At 41.6% G+C, this 19,599-nt stretch overlaps 1 protein-coding gene across 4 annotated transcripts; it reads left to right on the top strand.

The window, feature by feature from the left end:
- The first annotated feature begins 594 nt into the window (after nucleotides 1–594).
- Nucleotides 595–11,474, top strand: GPR132 (G protein-coupled receptor 132). 4 transcript variants are annotated; one of them, XM_038139573.1, is made up of 4 exons: nucleotides 597–808; nucleotides 1,223–1,274; nucleotides 6,993–7,198; nucleotides 8,835–11,474. In XM_038139573.1, exons 3-4 carry the CDS (start codon nucleotides 7,142–7,144, stop codon nucleotides 9,960–9,962), a joined length of 1,185 nt encoding a protein of 394 aa, XP_037995501.1. In that variant the 5' UTR covers nucleotides 597–808; nucleotides 1,223–1,274; nucleotides 6,993–7,141; the 3' UTR covers nucleotides 9,963–11,474. The 4 variants fall into 4 exon arrangements, 3 of the variants coding, with proteins under 3 accessions (XP_037995501.1, XP_037995502.1, XP_037995503.1); XR_005257246.1 differs by lacking the exons at nucleotides 6,993–7,198; nucleotides 8,835–11,474 and adding an exon at nucleotides 2,619–6,979 and having other exon boundaries at nucleotides 595–808; XM_038139574.1 differs by lacking the exon at nucleotides 6,993–7,198 and having other exon boundaries at nucleotides 598–808.
- Nucleotides 11,475–19,599: the final 8,125 nt, after the last annotated feature.

Raw genomic sequence — 19,599 nt, 5'->3', positions numbered from 1 at the left:
TAGGCTGGCAGTGTAACATCGGGATCTTCTTCCTCCTTCTCATAAAGCCTGAACTAGGGCACTTGGTAAAGATCATATGCTCCTTCTTATCAATGCTCTTCACTATTAAGGAACTCCTGCAACTCAAGTCTACTTCTAGAAGGTGTTTAAACACCATCAAATCTCCTTTAGCATTCTCAGTCTTCTCTATTCCAGCTGGCACCAGAATACCCCTCCTATCACCACACCGTTTATTGGGCTCTGATACTGTTTCCCATTTTTCAGTACCCAGCCAATTCACACATATTCAGGTGAGTTCATTCCCAGAGTGGGAATTTCCTCCACTGTAGGAATCAGCACCTCGCGCAGGTGCTCTGCCCCTGAGGAGCCACAGGGCTTGGGGCAGTTCATCAGTCCCTTGTCACTCTGGGGCACATCTGCAGTCATTTAGGTGCACGTCCAGAACAGGAGCCCAAAACAGAGGCTGGCAGTCACCAAAGCAACCTCCCACCTGCTGTACAACCTCCCACACTTGCACAATTCTGTACATGTGCCAGAATTTGACAGCAAACTCTTCATTTTTAAAGGCTGCTTCTCCTCCTAGGTGCTCTGCTTTCTGTGCACACCTAGCTAAAAGTGACATACTTTTGGGCACTCTGATGAAGTTGTGCCCACAGAACCTCTTTTAGCTCACAGCACTGAGCACTGCACGTGGTATCGCCAACTACTTCCTGCAGCTCTGTCAGAGCAGCCTCTGAGCTCGGCACGAGCTGGAACACTCCTTCGTCTCCTCTGTGAAAACCAGGGGGAAAAAGGGAAAAAAATAAAGGTAAGTGTTCCATCCCTGAGTCAAGGCATTGCTTCTGTTTGGCAGCATTTTCCTTTGTTCTGTTTTGGTCACTGTTTCTCCACGCCGTGTGTCTGTGCTCAAGAAATGCAGACTGTGTTGATGCCTCACCACAGTCTAACTCTCCTTGTGATTGAGGTAGTTGCTGAGTCTGTATTAATTAATTGCAGTTGGTGCAGCCCCTCCTACCTGTCTTCCTCATGAATTCCCTTTCCTATAAAAAACATATTTCTCTTGCAAATCAACTTTAATTCCAGTCAGGGATAGATGATTATTAGGATTGAAGGATTTTGGCAGAATAGAGGTTGCTGTGAGGTGAGCTTTAGCTATTACTGCAGCGCATGAGCCATGAATACAGAATTATAATAGAAATATGAATGCTGGGTTTCTTTTCAGGAGAATTCACATCCAGCCTTTCTTCTCATCCTTACTCTGCTGGAAAAGCAAGGTAGGCATTTAATTGTCAAGTTTTCCTGCTGGTTTATAAAGACTAATTGGATATACTACATTCCTTCTTTTTCTCCACCTTTTATTCACACAGCACTGCTGATATCTGGCACTCAGGGATGTGGAGGCTAACTGGAGTTTAAATTAACTTTTTTTTTTGTCAAATATTTTCAGAGTTGACTACTTTTCCAAAGACCAAAGAGCATCTGGGTTTATTTTAAACCTGTCCTTCTCATAATCCCATTTAGATCTGCTGCTGCCTCTAAACCGGCAACTCTTTAACTTCTAGCAACTTCGTTGTGGGGAAGAGGGATGTAGGGGGGAAACAAAAAAAAAACCAAAAGAAAGCAAAAAACCCAGAAACCACCCCCCCCCCAAAAAAAAAACTGACATACAACAACAAATAAAACAAAACAAACAAAAAAAAAAACACTTATTCTGCTCATTAGTACACAATGGGCAAGACTGATTCTGAGAAGTTTTCCAAAGTTCTCTACACAGGACACTATATTTAAAGAAATTTGAAGTTTGAATTTGGCACCTCTGCACAGATTTCTGCCTGAAAGTGCAGATGGCTCTTTCAGGTTCAGCATTTCCCAAGTCTCTTGGGAGACACTGATCTTACAGCGTCGCTGTGATAACACAAATAATTTTGCTGTCAAGTGTCAGGATGCTTTGGGAAATGCCTTCTAACAGGGATTTTTACATTAATAACTTGTGAGATAGACCCTAAGGGTACCAACAAACAATGAGATGCTCATTGTGGTAGGCATATAAAGAGGCAGAGGAGATCAGAGATGAGGATTCAGACAAAACACCACAGATTTAGCAGAAGTGAGTGTGCTCACAGAGATGTCAGAGGTGGGTGTACATGCAAAGAGGAATCTTTGAGCATCACAGTTTTTTTTGGTATCACTAAAGTCTTCAGGGGAAAGCCCTGCTGTTGGTATGGTAAGGTAGCTACAGGAGGTGACCTAGATGTCAAAAAGGAAAATGGAAGTTCTCCAATTAGTTGAGAGCAAATCAGAGGACAAAAAGGAACAAAGAAATTGTGTTTAATGGTAAATGGAGAAGGAGGAAATATTTGTGTCTAAGTTCAGATCACTGTTAAATACCCATATGTAGGCACTGTTAAAAATAGGACTGTTCCAAGTAGAAAAGGCACTGTGGTTTTTGCAAGGTTTTACAAATCCTACTTGCTCAGAGACATCCACTTTGGACAAAAGTAAAACAATTTTGAGATAAAACTAGCTAGACTAGTCGGTAGCAGCCATTATGTCAGTGAGCCCAGGTCTGACAGATCATTAAATTATTTTGGGCAACTCTTTGCTGTGTTTTTCCCCAGCACCATCTTTAGCACTGATGATGCCACCACAGCAGCTTCCATACAGACCCACGAGGGCAGGGCCAAGACTCCTATCAGGGAGAGATGATCTACTGCCACAAGATCAAAGCTCAACACCATCTTCACATTTTCCTACTCCCGGAAAGAGAAGCCATCCTATCCATGCTCACTCTTTGCAGCACAGTTAAAGCCATGCTCTGCCTGGGGGATTTAAAAGGGATGAAAGAGACAAATGCATTTTGGGGTGGCAAAAAGAGCCTGTGATCCCTGTGACTGTAATGATTGCAGTGAAGGTGTCAGTGAAGGAAAGAGGGGACACTTGTGGATTTGGGAGTTTGATCAGATGTGTTTGGTTATGAATACGTTCAGTTGCTACCCCAGAGATTATTTTGAGTCACAGTAGTTTGGGGTGGACATGGCTCTGGACTGGGCCTTTCAATGGCTCAGTGTGTTTCTACTCGCGAGTGTCAAAGGTTTGGCAGGAGTCTCCTGTTTGAAGGCCTGGAGGCCAAGAATAAGGAGGATGATATCCATAAGTAGCTGCAGGGGAAATCCTAATATCGAAAGGGTAACAGAGCACCCCTTTTTAAGGGGTACACTGGTGGGTTTGGACCTAGGTCTTGGTGCTTCTTTGTTCAGCTGCCTGAAGTCAGATTTTCCTTAAACCCGGCAATAAAACACACTCATCTCTAACAGTGTATCAGCATAGCCAGACCTCCTCACCTTGTTAAAACATCCTGTTCCCTGATATCCAAGCCTGTTCTCCTACATCCCAGCCAGTTCCTTTAGCAATCCAGAGCAGTATCCACCCACTTCTATACCCTTGGTGCGAAATCTGCTGCTACATGGCTGTGCTTCAGCATCCTTGAGCGCCCTGATGCAGGAGAGAGGAATGGGAATCACCACTCTCCTCCTCTTCTTCTAAAACTTCGTAGCTCCAGCACAAGCCAGTAGGAAAGTTTGGTCAGCTGGGTTTCCAAATGGGCCCCTTCTTTAACAGAAGCTATAGACAACTAGCCCCCAATGTCAAGGCCACCAATAGCTTTAGGGAGTCATTGGGCTCCAGTGCTTGGTGGTTTCAGGTGTGGTGAGGTGTGAAGCAGAGCTGCTCTCAGTTGCTTACTTTCACTGCTGCTGCTCCAACACCTACACTTACCTCAGCCTTTTGACTTGACAGGCTTTACAGTTTAGCCTCAAATTAATGACAGCTTTTCTGGACTTCCTGATGCTTCTCCTGGCCATGGAGCCATTCCTCTGGCTCTGGGATCTTTTCCACACAAGCTGGTGGGTACCAGGGAGCAAATCTGTCCTGCAATAGCTGTACTCTGATGCTCTCAGGGAGGACTGAGAAACTTTGCTAGGTCTGAAGCCCCAAAATCCTGACTCATTGACTTTGAATCATGACACCAAAGTCCCCTGATAGAGGTGGATTTGGGGGTCTATTTTTCACCTGTGAACTTCCCCTACCTACAATGTTTAAGCCGTTTTACCTGCTTTTATACACATTGAATAATGTGGTCTTAAACCCAGTACAAGGATCTTTTGCCAACATCTCTCTCCCATCCACCAGACACTCTTCTCTACTGTGCAGTCCCTCTCCAGGTAGCAAGGCACTAGGACACCCAGATTAAGGAAGGAACACTTTTTAAAACTAGGCCTTTGTCAAACCTGAATTATGACACTTCCCCTTAGTAATACCACAGCCGCTCATTTTAGCAAATTAGCACACTTTGTACTAGTGTGGGATTTCTAGATTGTGAAAAGGGGGAAGTGGATGTATGGATTTATGTAAAAACCTGCACGGAGGTATTTAAAAATCTAGTCATTGAGAGTTCACATCTATGAACAGTGTTGTCTTGAGGTAAATCAAATCCTCAGGAAAGATTGCTGAGCTCCTCCCTTCCTGAAAGGCAAGTGATTAATAACGTCTCTCTTCTCCCATATATCTTTTTTTATTTTTATATTTATTATTATCTTCATTTTAATATCTTTGTAAGACTGCTTATATCTGCATTATATCTCATATCTGCAATATAGAATTAAAAATAAAGGCTGTATAACTAATCAGTCTTGCTGATTTCAGCTACGAATGCTGAAACTTGTTTTAACCAGCACCAGGCAAGAGATAGGTTACCTGCTCCACCAGTGGAAGAAAGATATTTTAGGATAGAGTTGTGCTCAGGCTAGATTCCCAGGATAGCTTTAAAACACTTTTTTTTTTTTTCTAAACAGAGTTTTGAAACTATATAGTGCCAAGATTATGTATTCATCTATTATGTTCTAATTTGAAACAAAGTTGCTTGAAAATACATGGGTTTATGTTCAAATTTCAAATTATACAGCTTCAAATCCTGCTGTGTTTGTGTGTGTCAGTAAAAATAATTGGTCTGATGGGTAACCAAGTGGAGCCATGGCTCTTTCTACTTTTTATGCTGAGATCTGCTTATAGGAGTGACTTCCTTTACTAATTTGTTTATTAATAATGGAAGAAAATCACTGACTTGCTGGGCATACGGGCCAGGATCTGTTTCTATTCAAAGACACCATAAACATTCTTCCTTCTTTCAAGAACAGCAGAGCAAATAGCACAGCAATTCCTTAGTTTCAAGTTAAGAGACACAAAGGTTTATCAGTTGATAATTTACAGGCCATTATTGTAAGTTCTGCGTGAGGAGAAGCCCTGGTTCAGACGTTGGAGGAGTGACATTGCTGGCGACAAGCACTGTAGGTGGCATAAATGTCACATCTGGGAACTGATGTGTTTCAGTATAGATTTGAGTGTCCAACGGACGTCCTGCTGGCACCCTCGTGTCAAACCTTTCCAGCACCACATTCAACTAAGGAAAGCACACAGAATCCCTCAGAAGAAACTCAGGTCCTCAATCACTGAAGGCTGATTTATGCTTTGAGACATGCAGGTTGTTTTCCTCTACAGATATTGGGGACAGGAAGGAAAGTGTGAAAGGAAAGTTTGTTTCCATTTTAACCATCACAGAGGGTATTTCACATTATTCCTAATATCCACACAAATGCCTCAAAACTTTTGGCTCTAACAATAATCCCTGGAAGAGATGGATGATCAGAAAAATATTAGAAAATAAAATATATATTAATTAATGTGCTTTGCTCATGTAATTGTACTCATGTTATGGATTTTACTGTGTCCTTTTTTTTCTTCTGTCCCTGGGTATCTCAGGTGAGTTACTCCAAACACTTTCAACCAGTCTCTGTCTAACTATTGTGCTTTTTTTGACTTATCCTTCTCTGCCTTGTAACCATAACTGCAATTTTCTTTTTTTACTTTTTCTAGTAGTGGCTATTTTTATCACTCCAACTTCTCCTTTGGAAACTTAAACAATTTCACATGAGCAGTTCATACACAAAAAAACAAACAACAAAAAAAAGGCAAAGTAAAGATTTTTGCTTTCCTGCTTGTTTTCATTTCCCTTTTTTTTACACTTCAGTGTTACTGAAGACTTTTCTTGAGAAAAGATTAATGCAACTGGCCCAAATGAGCAGCAGGAGCCACTGCATTTTAGGAGTATGAAACGTAATTATCTAGCAGCATGGACACAGCATACGGATATTAGAAATGGAAGAGTGTAAATACAGAGCAGGCATGCAGCAAAACTTGGCAGATTACCCCATCTTCCAGTGATTTGTGCTCAGGTGCTTCGTGATCCCTCTGTCCTGGAAGATGAGATGTTTTGCATATCTTGAAGGTGAGAAACATGCACGTGACAACTGCGGTATGTCTCATGCAGGGACTCTCACAGAGCAAGAAGCCTCAGAGTGCTGACAAAAATACATTGAGCTGCTGGTGCAAAACACAGCTGCTGTAACGCCTATGATTGGTGAGACCTAGCAGATCAGTATAGGCCACAAAAAGGTGAAAACAGCTACTGTGGAGAGGCTTGCTCAACTGAAGGATACAGGGCAGCAAAGATAACTCATTGAAACAGTTTGTGTCTCACAAATGCGTTCGTGGATATTGCTCATCCTTGTCATCATCACTACATTTTACCCTTTATGAATGCTTGAAAATTGCTGGGTGTGATAAATCTCTTGAGTTCTGGTGCTCAAACCAAAACTGATCATCACAAATATTAATAGAAAATGGTGTCTAGTTTTTTTCACCAGTGGAATTATTACTGTTTTTCATTTGAATTAATATTTGAGATGCAGGTTAGCCTTGACATCCCAGAGGAAGACAGAACTGGGAATTGTCTGGGCTGAGCCAAGCATCAAACTATTAAACTCTAAAGGTCTGAAAAGACACAAATGTGCTTTCAATTGAAGAGGGGTGTAAAGGCACAGAGAAGTTGACTTCCGTCACAAGGTGGACTGTGGCGTTATTATTTCCTTCTCCTTAAGGGTGTGTCAACACAAAAGAAAATGTCACTAGGAGAAATGTCATAAATTGGCTGCTGAGTGCTGCTTTGTAAACTTCAGTTTGAGGGGGAAACCTCCCGGCAGGCCTGGAGAACTGAGTGGAGGCAAGTGAAGCTCTGAACTGGGGGTGGATGCAGTGGCCAGTGGAAGAAGATTCTTGCCTGCACAGGGCTGAGAGCGTGGAGAAGGTGAGGAGTGGAGCAAATGGGTGGCCTCCTCTCCTCCTTCCTTATATTGGGCTGGGACTAGAGCACTCCTGCTGGAAAGGATACAAGCTCCCAAGCCGACAGGCCAAAGCTTCAGGACAGTCCTTCAACACCTGATTTTCTTTTGAAGCGTAGGTCCATGCCCATGGCTGCACTTTGTCAGCTGAGGCGTCGTGCTTGGCACTGACAGCCATTTACATGTGAAGGTCTCTTGGGCTCAGCCCCAGCCCTGTGGCTTAGTGTCCATATGCCAAACACCAAGGAAAAATGCCTGCCTAAGCTCTAGGCAGGTAGCTTAGAAAGTCACAGGCATCTCCTTCCTGAGGCTCCCTCATGGGTGCTGAGCATGGGAAGGAGACTTGGAGCAAAAGTGGGAGAGGAGGAGGCAAGACAAACAAGCACTGAGAGCCATGTGTCCACAGAACTCTTCCACTGTTTGCTGCCCCGCACCATCACTGACTGGTCTGGGGGAAGCCCTACAGAAAGGAGAATATTCAGACAAGGGTCAGGAGAAGTGAGCAAAGCCAGGAGGAGGGAAGGAGAGAGCACCCTCAACCACTCCTGAAGGTGTTTTTATTGAGGTGTGTGGGGTAGACAAGCTGATGAGTGACTGAGGTGGTGTGTGACTTGTGCCATGTCCCTGTCCTGGATGTCACCATCTGCCTGACTATGAACTGTATTCACCTGTTGTGCTTTACCATAGAAGAGGAGGTCTCCAAGACCCTCTGTGGTGTGCAGGTGTACAGCAGCTGTCACACCACCAGGCATGTTTTGAGTCAAGGACAAGCTCTGTATGTCAGTTCACAGACAAGGCCTGGGCAGAGAACCACTGCTGACCCTGAAATCTAGCATCTTTTTTATCTCTTCTACACAGCAGTTTGGTAGGTGACCCAGAAGAGACCCCTCCTCCTCCACCAAAGGTGGCAGATGCTTAGAGGCAGCAAAAAACGCATCACCACCAGCCCTTATTGCAACCACCATGTTCATAAGTTAACACCAGCTCAACCACCCTCTGGGTTAAGAACCTTCTTCCAATATCCAACCTAAACCTCCCCTGACACCACTTCAGGCTGTTCCCTCAGGTCCTGTCACTGGTCTGAGTACTGTGCCATCTTCTCCACACAACAGTGAGGATTCTTTTCTCCAGTCATTCTGAAGATGGGACAATACTGAACCCAGCTTTTTTTTTTTTTTCCAATATGTCTAAGCTGGTCTACAACTTCATATTCATGTGCCTTATTTCTGTAGGCTGATCCCCATGTGAGATTTTGGGTGCAGGTGATACTTGGCATGAGGAATGATGGCAGTTTTAGCATTTACAGTATGATTTTAGAATGGGAACTGACAAAAAGATGGATGATTTTATGTCCAGGGACAAAACTTCAGATCCCCCTTGAGAGAGCTTCCACACAGCCACCAGAATCCAGTCCAAATCTCAGAGGTGGAAGAATGTGACCCTCTCTTTCTCAGTTCTTGTCTGAGGAGGAATCTTTCAAACATCCCCCATTCCACTGCTCCACAAACAAGTCAAACATTAGCACCTATGGGACCATAACCTTTACTGACATATTTTTAAGTGATGCAATGCTAACTTTCCATCTTGTCTTCTGATTCTCAGGAAATATCAGCTGGAAAAAGAATAATGGAACGCTGTCTACATGAAAATTGTAACTCCACTTGCCCAGAAATTCCTTATCAACAGACTCAGATGCTTCTGGTTACTGTTTACAGCATCGTTTTTGCTATAGGCCTTCCAGCAAACTGTTTAACTTCTCTGCTTACGTTTGTCCAAATCCAAAGGAAAAACGTAGTTGCCATCTACATTTTCAGTTTATCATTGTGTGATCTGATGTATTTAAGTACCTTGCCTTTCTGGATTTTATATGTGCAAAACGGGCACAAGTGGACCATGGGTGACATTGCTTGCAGGACAACAGGGTTCATCTTTTTCTGCAATATCTACATCAGCATTCTGCTTTTGTGCTGCATCTCTCTGGATCGTTATGTGGCACTGGTGTATTCTCTGGAATCAAGGGGGAGAAGACAACAGAAAAGAGCCATCATAATAGTCTGTATTCTCTTTGCTGTGGTTGGAGGAATCCACAGTCCAGTATTTTTTATGGAAGATAAGCAAAACTGTACAGAGGTGGAAACCTGCTTTGAGACAGTGCCCCTTGACTTATTATTGGCTTCTTTCAGCTTTGCTAGATTCCTGTTTGGATTTGCCATACCCTTCATAATCCTGATTTTTACAAACTACAAAATTTTCAAAGCTATAAAAAGAAGCAGCAGCTTGACTTGTCGCCAGAAAGACAAAGTGAAGTGGGTGGCTATTGCCATTATTGTCATTTTCTCGATCTGCTTTGCTCCATATCATGTGGTTCTCATAGCAAGAGCCATATACTTTATGCTTCATCAGGACTGCCCATGTCCATTTGAAAATGAGATATATTCAGTTTTTACAGTGTTTCTGTGTTTAGGCACTGCAAACGGTGTTGCCGATCCAATCATCTACGTTCTGGTCAGTGAAAACGTCAGAAATGACTGTTCTAGGATCCTGAGAGGATGGAGATGGAACTCATCCAAGCTAAATTCATCCACTGATCACAATACTGACAACATAAAATTGGAAACGCTAAAAGAATCAGAGGAAGAGGGCCAAAGAAAACAAAACAAAGAAATAACAGATTCATCTGACACTCAGAAGGCCTGTACCAGTGGCAGAGACCAGGAAAGCAGCAGCTAGCTGGTAGCTGCTGGAACAAATAAGAAGTTCCCGATGCCAGCTGCAGGACACAAGTTTTTACATGCTGACATCATCTTGCATATCCTGCATGAGCCATTAACTCCTTGAGGACACTACGGGAGCTATAACTCACATTTCTGTTTGCCTCCTACAATAAACTTTGCCCATCAGTATCACTGATGAAAATACTGCTTTGCTAAGGATATGTGAAATAAACAAAGTAATTTACTTTGACTCAAATTGGGATCTTAAAAGGTGGGTTTTTTTTTTTTTTGGACTGACTCTTTCTCTCATGTGAAATAAAACCAGTTTTATCTTTTGAGCAAAATTTTTAAAAAGCATTGCAGAGGAGAACAATATACTGTTCTTAAAGTTGAAATGTTTGCTTCTTGAGGAGGTACATGATCCAGTTCTCATACGTGTGCTCTGCTGTTAGCAGTTGTGGTTAACCAGTGGAAAATATTAAAAATGAGTAAATGTTTTCCTTGTACTCTAGTATGAGACTTCAGGTACATGACATGTTCCAGGAGAATTAGATGGCAAAAAAATGTCTGATAACAAAGACCAACAGCACTGCTGCTACATTAGTCAAGATCCTGCACTGCCCTGAAGTTCTTAAAATGTACAATTCTAATGCTTGATAGTTTACAATTAGTAAATTTTACTTGTTTTGCTGTCAGACCTAGAACGCGCTGAAATATACAGAAAATGTATACATTTCCAAGTGGAGGCAGGGACTGCTTTTATGGCATCTCCAAACATTTGCTGAACTTGCGCTTCGTTTCTGACTAAGCTAACCCTTCCCTTTTGTTATTGATCCCACTTTTACTGTGTAGGAGTCTGCAGAAGCTATGGGTAGGCTCACAGAGGGTATGGAAGGTTGACAGTCTGGGGAGCACAGTCCTTCCTCCCCACAACTGGGAACTCCCTCAGACATGCTGGGGCAAATTTCACTGTTGCTGCTGCCACTTCTATTATGAATAAGTTGTTGATAGTAGTACCTTGTGCCTTCTAACAAGTATTTTAGAAATAAGAATGATACAAATCTGGCAATGTTTATCTAAACAACTTCTTAATATTTTTATGTGATTCAACAGACAGATCAGGAATCAGTTTGAGTAAGAGTTTGTAGAGTGTTTCATAGCATCATTCCATTTAATCTGTGGTGTTGTATTTCTGTGACATGTTGAAATTGTTATTGGCATCGACATTTCTGCATTGAATTAATATTAACCAGTCTTAATACAATGCTTTTTATCTTAAAAGTGCCATAGATATCTTTGTAGGTCATGTTTTATTCTTATATGTTCTTACACTTTTGTTAAGAACCATTATACCAAAATTATACATCCTCAATTTTTTATATTTATTACACATTTCATTTTTCAATTATTTAATGACTCCTCTGGTATTTATATGTGAAATGGTTTCGTCCTCAAAAGTAGTCCACATAATACTAAATTGGAGATTGTTTATTGGAAGAATGTGACATTCTGTTGTGATGCTAATAAAAAAAATCTGTATTTCTATTTTTATATGCATCTCAGAGATCAAATTCTCTAAGGTATCATGGAGAGACCTGCAAGGTGCTGAATATCTGTAACTTTCAATTGCTAAAGAATTCTGCAGCAGCAGCAGAACATGGCTGCTGACAGCTCCTGCCAGCCAGAGCACTGGTTACTCATCTCTGAAGACGCACATGCAAACCGCCCCGACCTCAGGATTTACATAGTCTGAAATCAAACCTTAATGAAAAACAGCAGTGAATTTAGAAGAAACCAGAGGTACAGGCTTCCGGACTGATTGACATGGGTGTAAGTTAGCTATTGACCTCGAAGAATTTAAACATCTCTGATGATTTTCCTCTGATAAGAAGTGGGTGTTGAGGGAGGGGATTGTCCTGCTCTGTGCTGAGCTGGTGCGGCCTCACCTCAAGTCTGGTGTGCAGTTTTAGGAGCCACCATATAAAAACTACATTAAGCTATTAGAGAACAACCAAAGAAGGGCCATGAGGATGGTGAAAGCTTGGGAGGGGAGGATATGAGGAGTGTCTGAGGTCACTTGGTTTGTTCAGCTTGGAGACTGAGGGGAGACCTCGTCATGGTGGTCTCTTCTCTCTGGTGACAGGGACAGGACCTGAGGGATGTCCTGAAGCTGAGTCAGAGGAGACTTAGGTCAGATGTTAGAAATATGTTCTTCACCCAGACAGTGTTTGGGCACTGGAACAGGCACCCCAAGGAAGTGCTCACAACACCAACCCTGAGAGAGTTCAAGAGGAATTTGGACAATGCTCCCAAGCACGTGATGTGATTCTTGGGTGCACAGAGTCAGGAGTTGGACTTGATGATCCTTGTAGGTCTCTTCCAACTCAGGATATTCTACAATTCTGTGAACCAACACTGGAACCCAGTGCCATAGATGCAGGGGCCAGGGATTGTAAGGGTCTGCTGCAACAGCTGCAGTTCTTCCGCCTTAGTGAAGCTGCATGCTGTTCTAAATTACTACGTCATTGTGCATCATCTCTTAATGAAAATCCTTGGAGTTTGTTTGTACAGCCACACTCTGAAACAAAAGTTTTAGAAGTGACAAAGATTTGGGCAGCCTGATCTAACTTAAAAATTTACCTAGATAATCTCCAGAGGTGCTTTCCAAGCTAAAATATTCTGTGATAGATTACTGAAGGGGTTAGGGGCCTGGTACCAAGCAATGTATCCACATGGGAAAACCGCAAATGCTGACTTCTTTGGATAAACAGAAAAGCAGCTTTATGGTTGAGTGAGGGCATCAAGAAATATTCCATGTTGTTAAAATATCCCATCAGATAAAGTGACTGTTTCTTGTCTGATAATTCAAGCACACAATCTATTTTCTGTCAGACAGTATCTGACTGGGCCACTCAGGCAAAGGAAAGGTCTCAGCACTGGCACAAGTGTGAGATACACAGCAAAGGGCAGTTCTCCATTCAGAGCAGATCTGAAGGGTGGATTGATTGTGTGGGTCTTTCCACCCTTTCCTCCTGCAGAGACACTACCAGTGAGCCCAGAGGGACTGCTTCATGCTGTGAAGAAAGGTCCACCTGCTACATCAGATCTGCAGTTCTCAACACAGCCATCTGGATCTGTACCCATATGGATCTGGCTCCCAACTTCCCCAGTCAAAGCTATGAGATGAGTTAGAGAGAGCACAGAACCAAACCAAGGATGTGCCTCCCCATCTGGTCTTTAGATGGCCAGGTCTCCACACATAAGGTGCAGAGCAGGTAAGCTGCTCACTAGTGTAAGGGGTGGGATTAGAAAATTTCACTCTTTTATACTCAGCATTTACTCAGGCATAACTCCCATCTTTTGACTAGAAGAAGAGTGGGCTCTGGTATAAATAAAACATTATTTTATTTTTACATGTGTCTCAGACACTTATAATGTACCTGGGAGATAAGCTCATTGCTGATAATTTGGCTATAAAACACGAAGTGAATAATTTCTGGCTATGAACTAGAGCTGGCCAGACTAGTTTTTGCAGACAATATATGTGATTTGTTTGCTTATTCATCAATTCTAAGTTATATCTGAAGACTGCATTTTCTTTAAAGTAAATGTTTAGGGTAAGTCACTTATAAAACTCTATTCCTGACTCAGAAATGCTTTTATGGTCTGTATTAAATTTTGCCACAAGAGGATTGCTACAATTTTGTTACAAAGATAGTAAAACCCCACAGGAATGAACTCAGATGCTTCACGTGTGACAAGTTTCTTCTGCAGTTGGTCACCAAGTGACTGCACATGTACAGACATTAGTCAAATGTCAAATTTCTGTTGGGTAGTGAGTGATGAAATCTAACTCAGAACCAGATTTTCAGAAACATCCACAACTTAACAGCTTTTCTTAGTGAGGATATTGTCATTCTACAGCTCACACTGTGGGACTGGTCTTCTAGGAAACTTCCTTTGTACAGTGAAATGATACCAAAGTTCCCTGACAGTTTGGAATGCCCGTCTTCTTTTCAAACCAGCACAAACTAACAGTAGCAAATAAGAGTGGGGGGGACTGCATCAAAGAGATGCAATAATTCTTTTACCTCTCAAGCATGCAGGGAAGCATACAGGTGCCAGCACCCCCAGAGCTGGATCTCCCAGCATGTCTTCTGCAGCCGGGTCCAGAGGATGTGACACCAGTTCTCTCCATCTCTTCAGTGCCTGCTGGAAGTGGGTGGTTTGCATGGCATTACTCTCCCTCCTTCCCTGCAAAATGAACCCCTGCACAGGAGAGGGCGCTTCTACTTGCAGCAGGGATGCAGCACGGCCTCATGATTCAGAGTGACAAGAATGTGAAGCACAAAAAGAGAAATGTTATCCCAAATTAGACTAATACTAACACCCTGGTAACAGCTGTTAGTAGCTGACATCATGAGCTGTTGGTAAGAAAGGGCAGGGCTCTGTACTCGTTATGTCTCATCTGTAATTCACATCACTGATAACTTCTAGGACTTTACTCTCTTACTCTATCCTGTAAGAAATGCACAGAGGAAATGAATCAAAAACCAGCCTTTCAGACAGAAACTCTGCTGAGGACATATGATAAGATGTGGTAAAAATTTTACAAAACATCCCATGAATATTGTCTACGAGAGCAACTTCTCACTGCACCATGAAATGATCCATCCTGTTTGGTAGTCTCTGTCAGTGATAGGGCCTGTGCATTTCAGCCCATGATCACAGAGCATCCCTCTGTGTTCAAAGGTCTGCCTTGAAATATTTTCTTGAGGGCGATGAAGAATCAAAGAGAAGAGAGACACTGTAGGAAAAGGGTGCTGTATGATATACAAAGTCCTTAAAAACCTTGTAAACCTTAAGTCACAGATGTTCTGAACAAATATGCAAATATCCATGTTCAGAAAGCTACTTAGAAATGCAGCAGCCTGTATCACAGTTCCCCATCTGTAAAATGTGACATTTCTTCCCTTGAGCATTGTCTGGCTCCTCAGTTTAAAATACAAGCCCTTGCAGGAGATACTAGAAAGCATGAGCAGGTGTGTCTATGCATATTCAGAGCTTATTGCAATGGAGCAGAGAACAGCGTGGAGGCAAATAGGAGGTATTTAAGCACAAATTCTAATTAGTCAGCATTTTTAGGGTCAGATTCAAAGTACTTTATTTGCTTCTATTTATGCTAGGGCAGCAGAAAAAAAAAAAAAAAACTTTCATTTCAGACTTTCATTTTGACTTTGTGTCTCCTTCTGGTAACATGGGCATTAGACCCTTGGGGATTTTGCTGGGATTTTCCTCACTGTGATATTCTGCTGTTTGGAGGTGTCTTGTTTTCAAAAGATAAAAGTGATACTGATCCCCAGAGTTGATTTCCAGACTGGAAACACTCAGGGCCAAGCACTCACAAGGCTCATGATACCTATCTAGGTACAGCACTGAAGACACCAGTAGCACTATTGCAGTGCTGTACACAGGAGGCCACCAGCAATAATCTCTAAAATCCCTAGTTCTTGAAGATCTATCCATGTGGACTCTGACTCTCAAGCTCTTCCCTTCCTGACACTACTTTCATGAGTTTGGAAGCACTTTCTTAGCACCAGTTTTCTGTTATGAAGTCTCTGACAGTGTGAGTCTGACACACTTGAGACAACAGCACTATTACTTATTGATTTGATTAAATGGGGGCAGGGGAGTGTTGGCTTTCTAAAATATAGTCAAGAAGGTGAGGCTCACACTACCCACGACAAGTAGTTTTTATTCTTGTATGTTTGACATTTATACGTGATGAGGCGATGTGCTTGATACAGGATATTTGATAAGGTATAAAAAATCCTGTAATTTTCCATGTTGCTGCATGTATGGTTTCCAACTGTCTCTAATTCTTTTGTTCAAATCCTTCCTAAAATAAAGCTCTCGGTGGAATGGTGCATCGCTGCATCACTGGCAGGTACAGCTGTATCCCAAAGGGGACAAATGCACAAGTTTCACACGAAACTCAGGACTGGATGGAGTGATATGGAAAAGGGAAGGAAAAAAGTACATTAAACAGCAAGGGAACTTGAAGAGTATCACCAAATCTTGCTGTCTTGACTTGGGGGAATGGCCCACCAGCAAAAGTTAGGAGATTCTAGACCGGCCAAGAACAAATCTGAAGTTTCAGCAGAAACAAGAAGTGGACAAATGAGGATCTTCCTCTGTACACAGTGGTGGGAAGCAGATACAGGCAGACTGTAAAGTCAGAAAAGTTTGATAGGAAACTAAAGGTCAGAGGGCGACTTCAGTTTACACAAATTCAGAATTCAAAGGTGTGTGTGACTTCATAACTCAGCACGGGGCTTTCCCTAGAGAGGCTGAGTGGACACTTACTGATTTCTTAAAGGATGAGTCATTGCCTTTTCTGACCAGAAATATTCCCCTCTCATGTGAGTGGGGAAGCTGGAAGTTATACTAAATGTTTCTCTATTTGTCATCCTAGCATTCAGTTTCAGATACTAGAATAAGTTCTTAGTCAAATTCCGACACAGTACAAGAAATTCCAGAAAATAATCCTCTTTTTTTTTTTTTTTTTTTACCTCTGGAAATACTAAAACCCATTCCAAATAAATCAATGTGAAATTAAACCAAAGCCATGAAATAGCCATCCTCCTTCTCCCTTAAAGCTGTGGAAAATTAAATGTGAATCTGAACTTTTTTGCTGGACCATAGTTTCAGATCATAATGACTTCAACTCCTCAGAATTTGGAGAATTTGGAGACTTTTTCATTTAGAAGTGTAGCTTGGGCATAATCTTCCATTATGTAGGGCAATATCAATGTATAACCCTGACTTGTCCCTTGTTCAGTATTACATCTACTTGAATAGCATGAAGAAAAGTTTTTATGAAAGCAACATGTAATTGAAATATTCAACATATCAGTCAACTATGAGCTGTGACTCTACTGCCTCTATTCTGAACCACACAGAATTTTCATCTCAGAAATAACACTGAGAGGTTAATTCAATCTTTTCTATGATTCTAGCTTTTTTTAGGATTTTTTTGTGTTTTCCAGGGCAATTCGAGCTCTGACAGCTTTTAAGTCAGAGTATAATGCTTTTCCAGTAGTTCAATGTAGTCACAAGAGGGCACCAGACTCTACCCTATTTCTCCTGCTGAGCGTGGTGGACTTCACAGTGAAAGAAAAAAACATTAGTACTTCTTATATCCCTAAAGTTCACATCCTGTAAACATAATTTGTAAGACTTTGTGCTGCTCCTAGGTAGAACAGTCTGTACAGAGGAGTGTGTTTGTGTGCTTATCCTCACCATACAAATAGCTGTTGAGCCAGACACAGGATCAGGCTATAATATTTTTCCAAATATGGCAGAAACACAACCTTTTTCAAAGGATGGCTACAAACAAGCTGAGAAACAAGAAGAAAACTAAACAAAACAAAAACAGAAAGAAAACCAAAACCAAACCAAAACAAACAAACAAAAAAAGAACCCAGGGAAATCACAGGGAGAAAGACAATTCCCTTGCATTAAAATTAAAAAAAAAATGGAGGATGATGGAACTTGCCAGGATGTGTCCATGATTCCCTGGAAAGGATGTAAGTGGCAGGAGGCAGGCAGACCATCTAAGGCATTCCGCTGAGCCCCATGCAGTATCTAAACACCCAGCAAATTCTAAAACAACTCTTTGATGAGCCCCACTTTGCCTCTCTGCCTTGGCAAACCTCTCTCCACATCATCCTGCACCACTGCTCGCAGCAGCTCCTGTAACTTTATCCCAAGTCTGTTGGCATTTGGTGCTATTGTAGGTAACGCCAATTAAAGATTTATTATTCCATTGATATGAGACATGTTGAAATGATTGCTGGGAAACCACTGGCTACTGGCAGACCACCAGGAGACAGGAGTTAACATTCCTTTACTGCTGCAAAATTCAAGGCTGTCATTCCCATCGAGGTGCAGGACCAGAGCAGAGAACAAGCCCAGCTCACAGCCTGTTATCTCTGTTCATAGTCATGCTTCTAATTGGGTTAACCCTTTAAACACAAGGCACACGTGTTAGCAATCTTTCTCTTGGGGAAAAAAAAAAAAATCACATTTTTAATATGCCTTTTAATGCCTTAGTTCACCTACTTCTTATCCTCATTTGTTGATACTCTTATTAAACTGTAATTGTTTTGTTCCTACTATAATTTATATTTTTACAAACTGTGGCATTTTGCTAAGCCACCAGCAAATCAACATCAGCAATAATTTGTGGCTACAGTACATTTTCCTTTTAACCTATTGATTCATCAGACTCTCAAATAAAATTTGGAAACAATCCAAATACTCCAATAAGCCATCACAGCTGCTTTCTACTCTTCAAGGATCATAGAGGGTCATTTCAATTTGCAGATAAAGCATTCATTTCTATAACCAGCATATTTCTCTTACTGATGCTTCATTTTATTCTCCTTGTTATTTATGATGGGTCTAAAGAAAATCACACTTCTGGTTTGGAAAATGTAAAACAACTAATGCTGTCAACAGCTTGTGACTGAAGTCTCAACCACCAGAATTATTACTGCATATGAAACTCAGTGTTCTTATTTTTCTACTTTTCTCACATAGATTTCATGGTCCAAATGCTTACCAACTTTAAGGTAAGCTTAAAATTAAATAACCACATATTCCTAAAAGTTTTGTTAGTTTTAACTGTGCTTTTGAATTATAACTCTCCGGTCTGCCATGACTGCAGAAATTAGTTTCCCACTGATATTGTAATTTTCAAGGACACGGCTTGTAGGAACAGCACGGTGCCTCCTGAAAGGCTGGTTTCAAGAGCAAAACACTGTAATATCAAAAGATGCAGAACAGCAAAGGTGCAAGCTCAAATCTGGACTAAATGATTTGAAAGCCACACTCTAATGTCTGTTCAAAAATATACGAAAAAAGGAATTATTCATTAACTTCTTCAGCCTGCAACCACTCCAGGCTATTTTGTTCTTACAGTATCTGCTGTTTCAAAGGAAGGTAGAGCTGATGGGGGAGAAAAGATCTTCACATGACCAGCACAAACACAATCATCAGAAACAGACTAGCTCCTGAGATGAAAATACTGTTCTTAGCTGGCTGAAAAGAAAGGAATACCTTGTGTACTGACAGGCTGCACATGGTTTTTCAGCCTGTGGGTGCTATTTAATAGTAGATGCTTAGTTGCTATAGCAACTGTCATAGCCTATGGTATTTACGCTTAGATACAGAACACATATTTTAAGCAGCACCAGATAACATGGCACTCAAGCATCCAAAATGTACGTTAAAAAATCCCTACTAAGAAGTAGGTGTGTTCTTCTAGTTATTAAAATTCCTTTCTGAGGCAGCACTTTTGCAACAACAAAACAATCTTGTCCCTCACAAACATAAACCTGAACTATCACAATGAGCTACCTTAACATAAAACCCCAAACAACATTCAGCACTTAAAAATCCATCTTCTTTGCTGACTGCTGGTGCAACATTTGGACACTTTTGCTGTTTGGTCCAGTGCATGGGGCTTTGTCACTAGAGGTTCCTATTGTCATTAACTTGGTATCATCTGGGCTTTGTTCCTCCCTGCCAATGTCCACTACAATACATTTTTCACCTGCCATGGAGAACACCTTCTCCGAATTGGCTGA

This window comes from Motacilla alba, chromosome 5, assembly GCF_015832195.1.
Source record: "Motacilla alba alba isolate MOTALB_02 chromosome 5, Motacilla_alba_V1.0_pri, whole genome shotgun sequence".
NCBI lineage: Eukaryota > Metazoa > Chordata > Aves > Passeriformes > Motacillidae > Motacilla > Motacilla alba.
Note: the sequence above shows the minus strand (reverse complement) of the source record. Positions and strands in the feature narration are given on the sequence as shown.